We start from the raw sequence: 18,305 nt of genomic DNA on the forward strand, positions 1-18,305 counted from the left end.
TGTCATAAGCTTCATTTTGGTAAATAAATGTAAATGAGTTAATGAGATTTAGATTGCTGTTGACAACATATCAATTATAGATTCACCTGAGAAGTCCCATCTGGTTAAATACTGAGAGGACCCATTGTCCCCAGGGCCCTAGTCCCGCCCTCTTGTCCCGCCCTCTGGTCCCGACCTCCGGTCCAGCCCTCTGGTCCCGCCCTCTGATCCGGCCCCCCCTCGTTTACAACACAGGGTTCAGTCATCCAATGGACTACGATCGCTCTGTATGTATTTGCATGATAATAATATAGACCAATGGGTAGGGTGGGGGCGTGGTCAGTATTCATGTACCGGCTAGTGGTTTTCCCACTCGAACCTCCACATTTCAAAATAGAATGGCGACTGCTGCCTGTGGTCTTCAGTCCACAGGAAACACCACAACCAAATCCCACAAAGAACGCCAAAAGAAAGCCAAGGATTCAGGACGGAGGCAAGCGGCGCTGTTGTTCCTCTCCAATATCTCGCTTGATGGACGACCCGTGTGCCACATTACCAATGGAAGTATCGAACAAAAAGACGTCGCCGATCTCCACGTTAGAGACGTCGGCGCACCGGCCGGACCTCCGCCGGAGGGAAACCAGGAATATGTCGTCAAGGTGTCACCCACAGCCCCCGCTGCCGGCCCGGCGATCGGCGCGCTGAGCCCCGGTCGCCCTTCTTTGGTAATGTCACCGGGACTAGCAGCAAGTGTCGCCGTGGCCAATGAAGTATTTTTGGAGGGTGGTAGCGAAGACACGATGCCCCTGTTCCTAGAAGCTCCTCTCTCCCCGATCACTCCCGGACATCCGTCCAGTGCCAGGTCGCCGTCTGTGTTCAGCCCCGTCCAGGGAGTCAGTGCCACACATCTGGATTCGCGTCAAAGGTGAGACAGTGGCCACGAATATAAAATGCTGTGAATGTCTTCATGTGTCGCGGATGACGGGGCCTTTACTAGGGTATGTTTACTTCCGTATGTTAGAGCATCGGCAGGTACGCTAGTCCTCTCTTGTTTCATACTAGTTTCGTTTCCTTCTGGATCCTGTTTTGCTTTCTATAAAAACTCAACTTGGGATAATAAAGTGTTTGAGCTCATCTGCCCATCTTCCTTGTTCATTGGTTTTCATTAAAGAAGAAGGGGAAATCTATTTCTTAACCATAACAAGTGCCATGCGTGAATACACCTCACGACTGATTGCATTTGATTGCAGGATATATGAATGTGCCCGTTTTGTTTTGTCTCAAGAACTAGAAACGTCTCCGGCTCCCCTGGACCGAAGGCGCCCAAGAAGGTCCACTTCATCAGGAGTATGAGACAGTACGACACCAGAGGAAGCAGGTTGGTTCATTGTTATGCAGTATGTGTGTCATTTACTAACAAACTGGTTCCCTTTAGTGCTTGGCTGGAGGTAACTAGTTGTCTGAGTATTACATAATAAGCTTATCTTTCAGTCTAAAATCATAAGCTCCTTATACCCACACTACCTGGAGGTCAACAAACACACTCATGATAAAGGCATTGCACTGCATCTGTGTGGTGATATGTCACCATTCAAAACTAAGACCAAAGAGAGGTATAAAATGGCACTACTTACCGATTTTTCATTAAGTTACCTTTATGTAAGAGGGTGCTGAAATATTACGACTGGAATATGCAGTCTTCCTCATTCCTATGATGTCTTTTCTGTGTTGTGGTTGTGGGAATTCTTGTTTTTAGTTCTGTAAAAGGCCCTGATATTGGTGTTCAATCCTATCATTATTCCATCGAGCAGCTCATGGCATGCTCATCTGTCATGCATGTGTCATGTGCTCTTATCCCCTTGTTTCTATCTTGGGTTAGTCCTTTTCCCGTGTCTGTTTTTGATGGTGTGTGCAGAATCCCCCTGTAGCTATACCACAATGTAACACTCTGCACTTTCTGTGTCTATTTTGAAGCTTGATGATGGAAACTGGGCAGATGATTAACATTAAATCAGTTAACAGTCCTGTTTGTGTATTAAGGACTACCTTAAACCTTTACCCATACCCATAGAACAAAGTCAGTATAAGCTTTGAGATGTGGTGTCTCTTCCTCGTTATATACTCTTTAGGATACACTGCTGACCCTCGCTTGAAAATATGTAATTTCTTGAGCCAGACAGTTGGCTAATCTGCAGGTGTTTGTGCAGTTATCTTTGTCAAGAAGACCAACTCCATGTTGGGTCAACATCAACGTTTGCTGTTGGAGAATTCAATGGATAATAAGGACTAAGTGTCAAAACAACTGTCCCTCTGTAACCTTTTCCTAAAACGTATTTCAGTCTGTTCATTTGTGTCCAAGAATGTACCGGGTTTTAGATAATTCTACCGGCTCTACTCTCAGTTTGTTCATTTCCTAAATGTGAAGATGGATTCTGCTTGCCACTAAAACAGGACCAGACTTGTTTGAATTTAATCTTTAGAAAACATTGTTCTTAGTCTGAAGCACCAAAGGAAGCAATAAGTCAGTAAATCCTGTGACATATGAAACCATTGTTGGAATAACAGAGGTTGCTTTCGGTAAACTTGTTTTGTTGTAGAAGCTTGCAAGAAGCAAACCACTAAGAACTCCATCAATTTTAAACCTCGTCAGTTGAGAAGGGCTCTGCTTGGCTGTGCTTTTCTTGTCAATGGCAATCTCCCAGTAACTAGGCCATAAGCCCCCTAACAGCACTCACATGTGGTCTCTTTCCATTGGCCCTTTTGGCCAGGCCCAGTCAATCTACGCCACGCTGCTATACGTTTCTACTACCGTTTAAACGCCCGATGTGTACCGTCTCCAGAGAGCTATAGCGAGCTGACCTGCCCCCACGCAGGTCGGCTGACGCCAGCCCCGTTGGCCTGTTGGAGCAGATGTTGATCCTCAAATTGAAGGATGAAAACGCATAACTGCGTATGAGACGCATCGCCGTGCACGCAGATTATGATTAAGGGATCTGAACAGCTTGGTTTGTGGCTATCTGTTCGTTCCTATAACTATAAAGGCCTTATTAGAAAGGGTAATGGGGATCTGGATAGAAGCACATAGCAGTGATTTCAGTTTGACGATATTCACCCTTAAAAAAAATACTGCTTGTGGAAATAAACCTAGGTCTAAAGGTTTCACAATGGACGATATTTCACACTCTTGATATCCATCACGTTTCTTTCCTGATATCAAGGACATTGTGTGGCACCTGGGAAAATATGTGAAACATTGTCCAGTGTGTAAACAAGACTAATCTGAAACGCATCGGTTCTCAATGAGCTATTGAGAATAGGAATCCAAAAAAGGGGGAGGGTGAATATCAAACTGAATTCATCATCGCCGATCACATAGGGTGGGTTCCGTGTGTCTCAAACCACCCAAATATATCAGATATGTTATATGTATGTCTGTCGGTAGGCTATAACATAAAAAAGGCTACAATTGTCCGTTGTGTCATCGAATCCAGACGAGTGCGTCATCAGTTGAAGACGCACCTTCAAGCCGGTCGGCCTGTTGTTATGTTAGGAGTCCAGCCTGGCCAGTATAGTATAATGGGAGACGGAGAGCACGGGCTTATCTGGCCCCTGTGTGGGGCCGGGCCCCTGTGTGGGGCCGCCGGCCGGGCCCCTGTGTGGGGACGCCGGCCGGGCCCCTGGGGACACCGGCCGGGCCCCTGGGGACGCCGGCCGGGCCCCTGTGGAGGGCTGGGCCCCTGTGGGGGCCCCCTGGAGGGGTTCAGCCTGGTGAGGCCCTGTGGACTCACACACCCTTTATTCTGTGTCCCCAGGATCATGCTGATATGTGCCAAGCGGTCTCTATTTGCCGCGTTCTCAGTGCTGCCCTATGGAGACAGCTTTGAACTCAGGTACTATACAACCCCCTCCCCAGACCAGTAGGGCGCACCCTTCACCCCCCAACCCAACCCCCTCAGTCCATCCATCCATCCATCCATCCACCCACCCACCAGGCCAGCCTCCATCCATCCACCCATCCATCCCCGGTTCGAGATGCCCATCTCTTCTGTGTGCCGTGCGCCTCAAAGCGCTGGAGGGAGGGAGGGTGAGGGAGGGAGATCGTCTAGAAAGTGTTTCCATGCGTCTCTGTTTTTCCTCCTCCTCCTCTCTCCCTGTGCAGTGACACCAAGCTGGAGGTCCAGAGGCAGAGGCTGTCCTCCGTGGTGGCCGCTGACCTCATCCCGTCTCTGGAGGGCATGGAGCTTGGAGCCTACGGCAAGGTAGGTCCTCCCCATGGGGGCGGGCCCAGGAAGGCTGGGTCGTGGGCGTGGTCGTCGTTCGGTGACATTATATTAGAAACTCCATTTTTTTGTTTAGCCTTGAGCACAGATGAATCAATTGGGACGTAAACAATTAAAACGGTTGCCCCCGGTCTGAGTTCGTATCACCCTATTGGCGTACATTTCAGTGAAACGTGTTGAATGAAAGAGATTCTTTATCAGTAGGGTTTTGGTCTCCTGCTCTTCCCCCATAGCCTTGTGAGGCCATACAAAATATTAAAGTTTTGTATATTTTGTATATTATACAAATGTGTGTCATTTTGTATATTTTGGAAGAGGCTTTAACCCCCCCCCCCCCTTCCCCCCAGACGGTGTCCTACGCCCAGTTCCTGTACCCGACCAACGCCCTGGTGCGGCCCCGGAGCAGCGGACTGCCCGAGAGCTTCGCCGCCGCGCCCACTCCTCAGTCCCGTTTCCGCGGCAACGGGCAGAGGAATCTCACCGCCCCTGCTCGCCTGAACAGCAGTGTTGCACAGGAGCCATGTACGCACACACACACACACACACACACACACACACACACACACACACACACACACACACACACACACACACACACACACACACACACACACACACACACACACACACACACACTCCCTCTTCATGATTTCCAGTCTTCTGGCTCACCTCCTAGGAGGTATTAGTACAGAGACCTGGTTATTGATTGTGGTTTTATGAATGGATGGCTGACGATCAGGTACGGAGGAGATGCTGGAGTACGACCCCAGCTGGCTCAGCGACCCCCAGTGGCCATGCGGCCGACACAAGAGAGTGCTGATCTTTGCCTCCTATGTGGTGAGCTTTATTCGCTTTCTCCAGGAACAAGAAACGTGTTTGTTGGGGAACTTGGTTGAGATTCTATTATAGTTTAAAATAGACAAATGTTTTGTACTTTGCACCGTTTTCATGTTGTACGTGTTGTATGTGATCCATGGGTGATTCTACGGGCCCTTTCCTTACCTGCCGTTGATTACCCAAGAGCTCCATCTAAACCTAGCCTGGAGGGATGAAAAATCTGCTTTATCAACCCTTTTAGATTCAGTGATGTTGGCCATTAAGGTTATTTGTTCCATTGTTTTAGTATCATACCTCTTGTCTAGTGAAGGATAATGCAACTCTATGTTAGTAGAGGGTAGGACAACTAACTACAGCCATTCACTCAATCACTCCTGGGCCGCATTTCAATGTTCTGTTTAGTAATCGAACGACATGAACCGTGTGTGTGTGTGTGTGTGTGTGTGTGTGTGTGTGTGTGTGTGTGTGTGTGTGTGTGTGTGTGTGTGTGTGTGTGTGTGTGTGTGTGTGTGTGTGTGTGTGTGTGTGTGTGTGTGTGTGTGTGTGTGTCCCTCATTGACTGACTCACTAGTGACGGAAACACACCTAGAACAATTTAATTGATGAAACCCAATCAACACTTTTATCGGTCTGAACTTGCCACTTTGCCAAGCTACCACTGTGCTGTTTTGGCGTTTGCTTGCTCAGCATTGTGAATGTTTTCCTATAGCAAGGTGTGTGTGCATGTAAGATAAGCCAGGTCGTTGTGTTTGGGCTCAGGGGAAATCATTTGACGGTAAGACTAAGTTATTATATTCCTCTGAGGGCAGGGGCAAATGTCAGCATTCAAAATGATCTTGACCCTTCAGGGCCAGTGAACCAGATCTGCATGAAGCCATGTTGACACTAGTTTGTCGTCTGCAGACCACCGTCATAGAGTATGTGAAGCCCTCGGACCTCAAGAAAGACATGAACGAGACCTTCAAGGAGAAGTTCCCCCACATCAAGCTGACGCTCAGCAAGATCAGGAGGTACCCTCTCCTCCCTTCTTCACATTATACACAACTCTTCACGAGTGAGTTGGTGCGTCTGGATTGTGTTCTCCTGCTCTTTCAGTCATATTTCAACATGTCCGTCTCTCCGTCCCTCCTCCAGTCTGAAGAGAGAGATCCGTGCCATGGGCGAGGAGGGCAGTCTCCAGCCGGTCACCATAGCGATGGCCTTTGTTTACTTTGAGAAGCTGGTCCTGCAGGGCCGCCTCAACAAGCACAACAGGAAGCTGGTGTCGGCGGCGTGCGTCCTGCTGGCCGCCAAGATCAGCAGCGACCTGCGGAAGCCCGAGGTCCGGCAGCTCCTCGAGGTGAGTCCCCCCACGCAGCTCCGTTATCTAATCGGTCGGGTGGTCATATGCTTGTCCCGGCGTGCATTATGCAGCATGACCCTCCTTGATAATTAGTTTGAGTATTGAGTTTTCCCCTTGCTCTCTGGGCAGCTGGGGTTAAGGGTGTCATGAAACATGGCCTGTAAAGCCCTTGACGGTGACTTGAGGGATATTAAAATGACCATATTAAAGTGATTCAGCTCTAATATTCTTGATTGCTTTTATGACTTCTTTGCACTGCTGATTCAGTGTGACTGATTAGCTTAGCAAATGATCATTAACAGCCAACCATTTGCATTACCAGCTGTTGGCGACTCAACTCCCCAACAACACATCCATTAAAGTGTTTTACTCACAACACAAACACCCTATCTGTCTGTGGCCCCAACAGAAACTGGAGGAGCGATTTCGTATAAACCGACGGGAGCTGATTCCTCTGGAGTTCCAAGTGCTGGTTGCCTTGGAGATGGGCCTCTACCTTCCTGAGAGCAAGGTCATGCCACATTACCGCCGGCTGGTGAAGCAGGGCTAGCCCCCTGTGTAACGCTGGCCCTCAAGCAGATTGACCTTAATGGCGCCGTTCAATAACGACGCATTGAAACAAAAGTTGTTTGTCTCCACCGGTCGGCCCCCGACGCTGGGCGCGGCGTGAGGGGGACTGTGTGAACGTGTAGCCGGGACTGAAACACTGATCCAATGAGGTCGGGGGGCCTTTCCCCTCGGACATCATCGTCAGTGCATCCATCTCCGCCATACCCTGTGGCCGACATCTTTTGAAAAACAAAACAAAGAGAGTAAGTATTTAGTGGTACTGTTTGTATTATGGAGGATGTCTCTTCATGAAGGATGGGATCATTTTGAAACTCGTCGTTGGTGTTTGTGGCCTGGAATGTATGTGTGTGTATGTTTTGTTTTGGCGTGGTATTCTGGTGTCTATCCAGCATTGAACTCTATGTTAGAGACATTCAACCAGCACATTGATGGTGCTTTACTTTTGGTTTTGGGGTGTGTTCTTATTTTATACTTCTTTGTATCGTTAACTATTTATGCCATGTGCAAAAGGTACCATTTTTAAATGTTCTGTATTTGTTGTGGTGTGGAACTGGTCGGTCTTCATGTACCTGGTAACTAAGGATCATTTGCACTTTAAGCGTCTCTCTACAAGGCCGTGTAGTGGCTCCTACTGGCCCCGTCTGGTCCAGCTCTACTCTGTGTTTCTATACATACACTGTGAAACAGGTGTGTCGTACAATGAACTGTGGTCAGAAAGTAACGTCTTAGGGTGATTTAGAGATGGTGTTGTCGTCTTACCAGTGGGTCAGCATGTTCCAGTGCAAATGGTGGCCTTTTTTATTGGGAGTAGAGTATATTTATTTTGTGTTTTTTTTTTTTTTTTATATATATGTGCTCCAGCAGAATGCAGTCAGGGCTGACACTGTTTGGTCTACCACACTGTTGATTAACGTTCACTCTTATCATACAACCGTTTCAATCCAGCTTCAGTGTGCATATTGGTCTCGACATTTTACACTGCGTTGCCAGTGCGGTGATCTCTTTTCGAACACTTTTCAGTTCTCAGGACATGACATCAAGCTTTTAACGCAACTGTAGAATGGTAAGATAGGCAAAAGTAGTCTTGATGGTAGTTCAACTCTAGTGAACGTCAAGGTTAAAACGGTGGGTGATTTATTCTGAGCCTCAACCTTTATTCATATGGGAGTGAATGTATAAGCACACAGACGTGTTTTTAATGTACCAATACTGTCATGGTATTTAATGTATTTATTGCGCATCATTTGGCAGGATTTAGCTGCACAAAACATTAATATGAACAAAGTGCCTACAACAAACCTTTGCAGTGAAATGCATCACCATCTACTGACGATGATCCAGTCAACATCTCAGTCACACAGCTACTGAAGTTGGGGTATTCTAAGGGATCACCAGTCCGTCCAGAAAGGACAGCCCTTATATTTCACTTTTAGTAGTTTAATTATCAAATCGTTGCCTGCACGGGTAGATGGGATTACATTCTGATCTCTACTGCTTATTGTCAAAGAGCTCTGTTTTACATTTCTTGATATAGTGTGTTACTGTTCAAAACGTGTATGAATGTTTCATTATCAAATGTTGATATTTTTTTTCCAACAAACTATTTAAGAATTATATATTTTCAGAATTGTGAACACCACAAGAATGAATTGTCTTTTAATTCAGTCAACAGTTGTATGTTTATCACAGGATTTGTTTGTTCTTAAAGGGTACCGATACTGTGCGCAAAGCTACTCTTATGGCTAGAAGAGCAACCAAATCTTTATTTTTATTTTAAATAGACCAGCATGCTAATGTCCATTTTGCTGTTGACGTGTCTTACTGTAGACTGTGACTCCCAGCAGTGATGTTTCATCTTGCAATGAGTCACACTACATGAGGCTCTGTCTGAAACCACTCTGACTACACACTGCTTTGGCCACTGCCACAATTTGTATTCATAAGTATTGTGGCAACCCCGATCCCACGGAGGAGTTCGAGCCCCGCCAGCGCCCTCTCCGCGGGCAGGTAGTCAGGGGGAGATATGTGCCGCTCGGCGCAGCGATGCGGGAGGGAGCATCGAGCGCACCCGCGCAATCACGGAGATGCGGAGCACCCGGCGGAGCAAGGCAGCGGAGGGGACTTAACGGCCGCGTGGACACCAGTCAGGGGAACGCGACCGAACGGGAAAGACGCAGTGGGTGGAGATTACCCGAACCCCCGCTAATGCCAATACGCTTCCCCCCAGGACTAAGCCGCCGAAGACGCAGGGGATCGAGACCCCGCCCCCCGCAGCAGGACCAGACCCGGCGCGGCGTCCTTTATTCCCCGACCAGGAAGAACCTGAGTTCACTCCTTTGTTCCTTTCTTGCATAAGTGGTTAACCAAATAAACGAACGTTAACCCACGCCTTGTTTGATCCATCTCCTCTGGAAACCTCAGCCGCCGACGATCGGGGTTGCCACAGTGGTGGAGAATGCGGGCAACGCGATCCTACGGCAGACCCTAGAGGACCATGAGTCAGCCCGGAGTCCCGGCCGCAACGCGGGAGGAGGAGATCGAGGTGCTGCGGCGATGCATGGCCCGGATGGCTGAGCAGCTCGCACGGGAGCCGTCTCACGCCGCCCCCACGAAGCGGCTCACCAAACTGGGACCGGACGATGACGTTGAGGCCTACCTTGAGATTTTTGAGCGGACCGCGGCCCGTGAGAGGTGGCCAGCGGACCAGTGGGGCTACATACTGGCGCCTTTCCTGTCCGGGGACGCTCAACGCGCCTACCGCGACCTCAGCACGGCCCAGGCGGCGCACTACCCCACGCTCAAGCGGGCCATCCTCGCCCACTACGGCCACAGCCTCCCAGCCCAGGCGCAGCGGTTCCACGACTGGGTGTACGACCCCCTGGGCTCGGTGAGGAGCCAGGTATCACAACTCGTCCGCTTGGCGGAGCGGTGGCTCGTCGAGGGGGAGGGTCCCCCGCACCTGGACCGGCTGGTGATCGACCGCTGCATCCGAGCCCTGCCCACCGGGGCCAAACGCTGGGCCTCCGGAAACCAACCCAGGACGGTGAACGACCTCGTGGAGTTACTGGAGAACCACCAGGTCACCCAGCGGCTGTGCGGCGGGGCGACCCCGGCCCCGGGGGGGGCGGGGGAGACGCGGACCGAGCGGCGCGGACGGACGCCGGAGAGCCAGCGCACCCAGGCACCGCCCACCCGCGCACCCGCCTACCCGAACCAGACCATCGCGGACCGCCGAGGGCCCGCCCCTCCGACCCAGAGAGAGGAGTGGAGGTGCTACACGTGCGGCCAAACGGGCCACCTGGCTCGCCATTGTCCCGGAGCCGGAGACGTATCCATGCCCACGGCCAGTCCGTCCGACAGGAGAGGGGGGGCCTGCCTCCGCACCACCTGCTGGTCCCACGAGAGGACCGACACCCCCAGCCTACCGGTCCGCGTGGGGAGGCACGACACCCACGCCCTGCTCGACTCCGGGAGCGTGGTTACGCTGGTCCGACCCGACCTGGCGGACGGGGCCCCCGGGGGGAGGATCGACGTCGGCTGTATCCACGGGCAGACCGAGTCCTACAGCACGAGGCAGATCACAGTCCGGACCCCGAAGGGCACCTTCACGGTTCGGGCCGGGCTGGTCCCAAACCTCCCGATGCCCCTCTTAATCGGGCGGGACTGCCCGATCTTCGCCCAACTGCTAGGGGCCGAGCTTCAGGCACCCCGACGCCGACCCCCTCGGACCCGACCCCGCCGGCTGCGTAGCCGGCCCGCCTATATGGCCTCCCACCCGACGCCTTCCCGGTCCGACTCGAACGAGTCCCCCGACAGGGCCCCGAGAGAGGCGGCACGACAGGCCCCCGCCTCGTCCACGGTGTCCCTTCCCCCGGGGACCCCGGACACGTTGACGGGCTCCGAGCAGGCCCCTCCGCCAGACGAGGAGGAGTCTCCGCCCCTCATAGACTTCACCGACTACCCCCTGGCCGACGGGGGAGGACCCGGCAAGGGAGGACAGTTCGCCACCGCCCAGCTGGAGGACGACGCCCTCCGCCACGCCTGGGGACACGTCCAGGTCCACGAGGGCCTCTCGCGGGACTCGGTGAGTGACAGGCGGTACCCACACTTCAGCACAAGGGGGGGGTTACTATACCGGGTGGTACAGAGAGGGGGTAAGGAGGTAGAACAGTTGCTCGTTCCAAGGCCGTACGTCAGCAAGGTCCTCTACATGGCCCATACACACCTATTGGGGGCTCACCTGGGGGTGGACAAGACGAGGGACAGAATCCTGGACCGATTTTTCTGGCCGGGGGTAAAACGGAACGTAGAGGACTACTGCCGGGCGTGCCCCGAGTGCCAACACACCGCCCCGAGGCCCACGGTCCGGAACCCCCTCATACCGATGCCGCTGATAGAGGTCCCGTTCGACCGGCTGGGGCTAGACATCGTAGGTCCCCTCCCCAAGACTAGTCGAGGTCACCGCTATGTCCTAGTCATGGTGGATTACGCCACACGGTACCCAGAGGCAGTTCCTCTACGGGCCGCCACCGCCAAGGCCGTGGCGAGGGAGCTAATGGTCTTATTCAGCCGGGTGGGAATCGTCCGGGAGATCCTGACGGACCAGGGGTCCTGTTTTATGTCCCGGGTGTTGAAAGGCCTCACCAGTCTGTTACAGATCCGCCACCTCCGGACCTCCGTCTACCATCCCCAAACCGATGGGTTGGTGGAGAGGTTTAACAAAACCCTGAAGTCCATGCTCAAAAAGGTCATGGAAGCCGATGGGAAGAATTGGGACCAGCTGCTTCCGCATGTCCTATTCGCCGTTCGAGAGGTGCCCCAGGCCTCCACGGGATTCTCGCCGTTCGAGCTCCTCTACGGCCGGCGACCAAGAGGGCTGCTCGACATCGCCCGGGACGCCTGGGAGAGCCAACCATCACCCCACCGCACCGTTGTCGAGCATGTGGAGCAGATGCGCGGCCGGATGGCGCAGATCTGGCCCGTGGTCCGGGAACACCTCGGTCGGGCCCAGCAAGCCCAAGCCCGGGTGTACAACCGAGGGGCCAAGCTCCGCACCTTCAACCCGGGGGACCAGGTGCTGGTCCTCGTCCCGACTGCTGAGTGTAAGTTCCTGGCCAAATGGCAAGGCCCCTACGACGTCATCGACCGCGTCGGCGAAGTCAACTACCGGGTGCGGCAACCAGGGAGGCGCAAGACCATCCAGGTCTACCACATCAACCTGCTGAAGCAGTGGCACCCACCAACAGCCCTGCGGGATCCAGCCCTCCTGTCCCTATCCGCCCAACTACCCCTGCCCGAGGTACCAGTGGGGGACCAGCTGAGCCCCAGCCAGTCCCAGGACCTGAAGGAAGTGGTCCTCCAGCACCTCGACGTCTTCTCGGAGCGGCCCGGAAGGACCGCGACCGTCAGCCACGACATCAAGACGGAACCGGGAGTCAGAGTCCGACTCCGGCCCTACCGCATTCCGGAGGCCCGGCGGGCCGCCATCCGAGCGGAAGTCACCAGCATGCTGCAGATGGGGATCATCGAGGAGTCCCACAGCGCCTGGTCCAGCCCGGTGGTCCTGGTCCCCAAACCGGACGGGTCGTACCGCTTCTGCAATGACTTCCGGAAGCTGAATGAAGTGTCGGCCTTCGACGCCTACCCCATGCCCCGCATAGACGAGCTAATAGAGCGGCTGGGGCCGGCCCGGTTCATTACCACCCTGGACCTGACGAAGGGGTACTGGCAGGTCCCTCTCACTCAGCGGGCCCGGGAGAAGACAGCATTTGCCACCCCCGACGGGCTGTACCAGTACACGGTCCTCCCGTTCGGGGTGCACGGGGCGCCCGCGACCTTCCAGCGCATGATGGACCGGGTCCTACGGGCCCACAGGGAATATGCCGCCGCCTACATAGACGACATCGTCATCCACAGCAGCACCTGGGACCGGCACCTACATCACCTCCGTGCCGTCCTGGGAGCGCTCCGAGCCGCCGGCCTCACGGCCAACCCTAAAAAGTGCCACCTGGGCCTCGAAGAGGCGTCCTACCTGGGCTACCGGGTGGGGAGGGGCAGCGTCAAACCGCAAGAGGAGAAGGTGCAGACCATCCAGACCTGGCCCCGGCCGAGGACGAAGAAGCAGGTGAAGTCGTTCCTGGGACTGGTGGGATATTACCAGCGCTTCATCCCGGCGTTCGCGACCCTGGCCAGCCCCCTCCACGAGTTGACGCGGAGGGCTCTGCCTGACCGGGTCGAGTGGACAGAGGAGGTCGACGAGGCGTTCTTGTCCCTCCGACGGGCCCTCTGCACCGAGCCCCTCCTGATCACCCCGGACTTCAACCTCCCCTTCGTCGTCCACACCGACGCGTCCGAGGTGGGCCTGGGAGCGGTCTTATCCCAGGTCCGGTCGGGCGAGGAGCACCCGGTGACCTACATCAGCCGGAAACTCCTGACCAGCGAGAAAGCCTACTCGACCGTAGAGAAGGAGGCGCTGGCTATAAAGTGGGCCGTGGAGAAGCTCCGCTATTACCTCCTCGGACGCACCTTCACCCTGGTCACAGACCACGCCCCCCTGAAGTGGATGGCCACGGCCAAGGACACCAACGCCCGGGTGACGCGCTGGTTCCTGGCCCTGCAGGACTACCACTTCCAGGTGGTCCACCGGCCCGGACGCGCACACGCCAACGCAGACGCACTGTCCCGGAGGGACGCCTGCCTAGGCCTATGCCGGGCAGACCCCGACTTGCAGCTGAGGGGGGGGGTGTGTGGCAACCCCGATCCCACGGAGGAGTTCGAGCCCCGCCAGCGCCCTCTCCGCGGGCAGGTAGTCAGGGGGAGATATGTGCCGCTCGGCGCAGCGATGCGGGAGGGAGCATCGAGCGCACCCGCGCAATCACGGAGATGCGGAGCACCCGGCGGAGCAAGGCAGCGGAGGGGACTTAACGGCCGCGTGGACACCAGTCAGGGAAACGCGACCGAACGGGAAAGACGCAGTGGGTGGAGATTACCCGAACCCCCGCTAATGCCAATACGCTTCCCCCCAGGACTAAGCCGCCGAAGACGCAGGGGATCGAGACCCCGCCCCCCGCAGCAGGACCAGACCCGGCGCGGCGTCCTTTATTCCCCGACCAGGAAGAACCTGAGTTCACTCCTTTGTTCCTTTCTTGCATAAGTGGTTAACCAAATAAACGAACGTTAACCCACGCCTTGTTTGATCCATCTCCTCTGGAAACCTCAGCCGCCGACGATCGGGGTTGCCACAGTATATGTTCTTTGTTCAGCCACACTTTTAAATAAATATTTACCATCGTCTTTTAATCCTAATGATGAAGTGGTAAAAGAAGCATAAATAAATAAATAAATAAATCAAGCAATAAAACACTTCTAGTCTAGGCTCATGTCTTCATCGTCATCCTTCTTGTCTTTGGCGTCTCCGTCTTCGGTCGACTTGATCTCAGTCTCCATGGCTTTGGCAAAAGCCTCCACATCTGAGGAGATCCCACAAAAGATACATTTGAGCAATTATCATACTGCATTCTGTCCGATAGACTTACGATCATGGAAAGCGATCCCCAAGTCAGTTTATTTTGAAGTGCCTTTTTTAAACGGCATTTTAGAAACAAAGATCAGCTCGTTTGACCAGTTTGTTCCCTCCCCATCGTTTCTGAACAGTCCAGTATATTCCTAAAAGGCCACATGCGGTCACAAGGTATGTGGACAAAACACTGACCTCCTTTGTTGGCAGCATCAACAGCCTCGGCAGGCAGGCCAAACTGGTTCATGAGAGGCCCCAGCTGCCCCGACGCCAGGGCGCTGCTGAACATGCTCATAGCCTGCAGAAAGCACCGGCAGAACGGAGGGTTTGTGCACCGTATTTGGAAAGGCAGCCCTGTGTTTATTAACTTGGTTGACTCAACGAACCTGAATACATGTGTGCAAACATAGAAACAGGTCCATTCTCTCTGGACATTGTTCTGATGATGTGACTGTGAGGTGACCTTGTGCTGTACCTGCTGAAACTGTGGTGAGCTGATGGTGTGGCTGAGCTCCTCGCTGCTCTGCGGGAGAGACTCCCCAGATGGCAGGTAGGGTGTCAGCCTCTGCTGCACCTCCGCGTTGGCCAGGATGGGAGCCATGATCTCGGGTGTCAGGACGCTGGCCAGATCCACTGCGAGACAAGCACACCATTGACCCGGTCGTTACCGTCAACTCCAGAGGAACTGAACTGAACTCCCACTCCCCTCCTCCTTATTAAACCGATTTTTTTAAATCATTCATTCAGCCCAACTGAATGAACGTACTAACTATAGAATATAGTTGACACAATGCATAACATGTCTATAACTTTAATACCACCACGGAGCTGCCTTTGTTCCCCACATGCTCCTCAGCGCTCTCCTCACCCCCTTGACCCCCAGCCGGTACGTTCATGGTGGCCAGGATGCTCTGCAGGTCGCTGAGCTGGATGGGCTGCGTGGGGCTGGCCGCCCCCGCCGCCGCCAGGGCGGGGCCCACCGGGGTGGTGGGGCTGCTGTCGGTGGGGGAGGCGGCCGAGGTGGCCGACGGGGTGACGGGGGTGCTGGGCGCCTGGGCCGAGCCCAGCCGGGTGGCAGCGGCGGCGGCGGCGGCTGCGGTGGAGGCCGGGGTGACCAGGGAGGAGGGGCTGAGGGGGGGGGGAAAGGGGCGTGGTCAGTGCGTGGTCAGCGGCCCGCCTTGACGACGTTCAGTCAGTCAGCTGCAGGCGGCAATCAGAGGAGCCGTCGTTCCTAGTTCATAGTTTACAGGCCGAGGGCGTCAGGGGGGTGATAGACGATGGGTAGACACAGTACCTTGTGGAGGAGTTGCTTGCTGCGGAAGCACTGCTGCCCAAGAGGCTGGCCAGGCCCGGTCCGGCCAGCGCACCAAGACCACCTGCGTGAGCCGTTCAGAAACACATGTTAGCTTCCCGACGAAGTCACTAATCTGAGTCCTGGTCCACTGCTCACAGGGGCCGTGTGCACACGGTTCAGTCAGGTTGCAACGCACCGAGGCCCCCCAGTCCGGTGGGTCCGATCAGCTGCATCAGCTGGTTGTGGCTCATGTTCCCCAGGAGGCTCTGCAGGCCGCCTTCCCCTTTGAATGGAAAGACAGCGCGTTGAAATACGACTCTTTCTTTACAACACTATAGAAGTGCTCAGCAGTCAGTCATTGAAGCCGCTCCCCCCCCCCCCCCCCCCCCGTGTCTTTACCTCCGAGGGCAGACAGGTCGTGTCCTCCGCTGCCGCCGCTGCCCAGGGCCCCGGGCATCGGGGGGTTGTTCAGGTACTCGTTCACCTTGCGACAGTGCTCCTCGTCTTTATCAGACTTGGGCTCCTGACGTGTGGAAGACGAGAGGAAACCTTGAGCCAGTTGGGACGATGTAGGTTGGACTAATCCGATATGGCGCCTCACTTATTAGTGAACGTCCTCATGGAAGTCTTTTTTTAATATTTGTTTTAAATTTCTGGAATATGGTTTATTTCAAAAGGCATGGATTTGTGTTTGTTTTTTATTTTTATTTTATTCTGGACAAATGACCGAATTATAAATAAATATTGTTTTCCTTCAAACCAGACACTGGGACTGCATTGTGTCTTTAAAGTTTTGACGATGAATTAATAAGCTCCCACACTTGTAAATGCATTTTAGATGGTTAATCAACTATGTAAAAGGATATCATGCACAAATTGCAATGATGCAACGGTCTCCTGTGTAAATGTACCAACCAGAAGGTGGTTTAGCAGACTGGGCCTTATTCACAGGTCTCTCCCTGGAGAGGCCCATGAAGCACAAAAGCAAACCAGGAGACGCTGAATATACCATCATAGCCACCTGATCATTAAAACACATTCAAACTAAATCATGGCTGTAGCAAAAACACCATCAGAGCCACCATTGCATCACAACAGATATACACACAGACAAATATGTTTCAGTGTATCCTCAACCCTCGTCAGTACTGTAGTTTAATATATTACGTATTCTTACAGACTACGTTCATAGTTCACCTCATTAATCGTCAACATTTCTTAGTGGTTTAATGTTTGTATGACTACTATGGGAGTCAGTAGTCCATGGAGCCACATACCTGAATCCAGAAGAACAGTCTCTTGGATCCAGCTTTGAACTTCAACACATACACCCTTCCTGTAGTGCACTGGCTCACCCGCTTGAACTCACAGTCATCAGGGAAGATGATGAGGTCCTACATATCAACACACGGGAGATGCTTAACAGTCTTTACTAACAGACAGGAACTGAGAGGATGGGACTGATTACATGAGACAGTACTTTTCCCACATACATCATCCACGTTCCCGGTTGTCCGGTCCTTCCAGCAGAAATGGATCAGGGAGTCATCAGTCTGCTGGATGTAGACCTGGCCCTTCCTCTTATCGGGGGTCACTGTGCTGCCCTTCATGGTCATTTTACCGGCCCGGAACTCGACCAGGTACTTGCTGGAGGATCCACGGGAGCCGGACACCAGGCTGGGGAACAGGGCTCCGGAGGCCATGGCGATGACTGGGGTGACATGGGAGACAAACAGGGAGATGTCAGGCATTTCACAGGCATCAAGGCCAATGGGGATGGGTTGTTGACATGCATATAGGGAAAGAGGATGTTATTTCCATATAAAGGCTATCTTCTTGACACAGTATGGCTATGTATTTTCAATATACATCACAGTTACACGCTGATAAATGCATCAATGATATGGGAAAAGGGTAGAAAATGGTATCATTCTTGATTGTCTATATTATTATACGTAACTGTTAAACGTACAAATAGCAAGAGCTATTGGATGGGATGAGCAGCCGCACGTCGCTCTGATGACAGTGCATCATGTAGCATAGCTAACGTCTGAGGTTACGTTCATTCTAATTCTACATTTCTTTGGCGTCCGTATATGTAACAGATATGTAGCATTCAACTTATTTTATTCAGCATATAGGGTAACATTTATTTGAGAGCGTTGTACTTACATGTATTGCAGTAATATCAGCAGATGCGAAATGGTAAACCCAGACCACCACAGCAACTACGATTGGCTGACTGTTACTACTGCTTCATTGTGGTTGGTCGAGATTCACGTCACTTCGGGAATCCTGCGTGTACGGTAGAGAGCTCAGACAACATGTCTTGTATTCGTCAGAAAAATAGAACTTACTAGTAATGTTATATTGAATATTTATTATAGAAAAAACTATTTGTTATTGAATAAATTACAAATAACCTAAAAAAGGTATTGTCAAAGAAAAGGATGAACATCACCGATCAATAAAAACTTCAATCATTCA

General features: G+C 52.9%; 2 protein-coding genes across 4 annotated transcripts; one reads left to right on the plus strand and one right to left on the minus strand.

The window, feature by feature from the left end:
• The first annotated feature begins 317 nt into the window (after nucleotides 1–317).
• Nucleotides 318–9,454, plus strand: cables2a (Cdk5 and Abl enzyme substrate 2a). Of its 2 annotated transcripts, XM_056588458.1 has the most exons (9): nucleotides 318–904; nucleotides 1,265–1,357; nucleotides 3,792–3,869; nucleotides 4,139–4,238; nucleotides 4,607–4,781; nucleotides 4,999–5,096; nucleotides 6,000–6,106; nucleotides 6,231–6,435; nucleotides 6,848–9,454. In XM_056588458.1, the coding sequence occupies exons 1-9, from the start codon at nucleotides 378–380 to the stop codon at nucleotides 6,986–6,988; spliced, it is 1,524 nt and encodes a 507-aa protein (XP_056444433.1). In that variant the 5' UTR covers nucleotides 318–377; the 3' UTR covers nucleotides 6,989–9,454. The 2 variants fall into 2 exon arrangements, with proteins under 2 accessions (XP_056444433.1, XP_056444438.1); XM_056588463.1 differs by lacking the exon at nucleotides 3,792–3,869 and having other exon boundaries at nucleotides 6,848–6,998.
• On the minus strand, nucleotides 7,535–18,262 carry LOC130381059 (proteasomal ubiquitin receptor ADRM1-like). 2 transcript variants are annotated; one of them, XR_008895336.1, is made up of 11 exons: nucleotides 17,991–18,262; nucleotides 17,312–17,529; nucleotides 17,096–17,212; nucleotides 16,218–16,341; nucleotides 16,015–16,101; nucleotides 15,819–15,900; nucleotides 15,393–15,652; nucleotides 15,000–15,157; nucleotides 14,720–14,822; nucleotides 13,534–14,477; nucleotides 7,535–12,063 (listed from the first exon to the last, which is right to left on the minus strand). XR_008895336.1 is itself a non-coding variant. In XM_056588483.1 (10 exons), the coding sequence occupies exons 2-10, from the start codon at nucleotides 17,519–17,521 to the stop codon at nucleotides 14,374–14,376; spliced, it is 1,245 nt and encodes a 414-aa protein (XP_056444458.1). In that variant the 5' UTR covers nucleotides 17,522–17,529; nucleotides 17,991–18,262; the 3' UTR covers nucleotides 7,535–14,373. The 2 variants fall into 2 exon arrangements, 1 of the variants encoding a protein (XP_056444458.1); XM_056588483.1 differs by having other exon boundaries at nucleotides 7,535–14,477.
• Between the last annotated feature and the right edge of the window lie 43 nt (nucleotides 18,263–18,305).

This window comes from Gadus chalcogrammus, chromosome 1 (genome assembly GCF_026213295.1).
Source record: "Gadus chalcogrammus isolate NIFS_2021 chromosome 1, NIFS_Gcha_1.0, whole genome shotgun sequence".
In the NCBI taxonomy this organism is placed as follows: Eukaryota; Metazoa; Chordata; class Actinopteri; order Gadiformes; family Gadidae; genus Gadus; species Gadus chalcogrammus.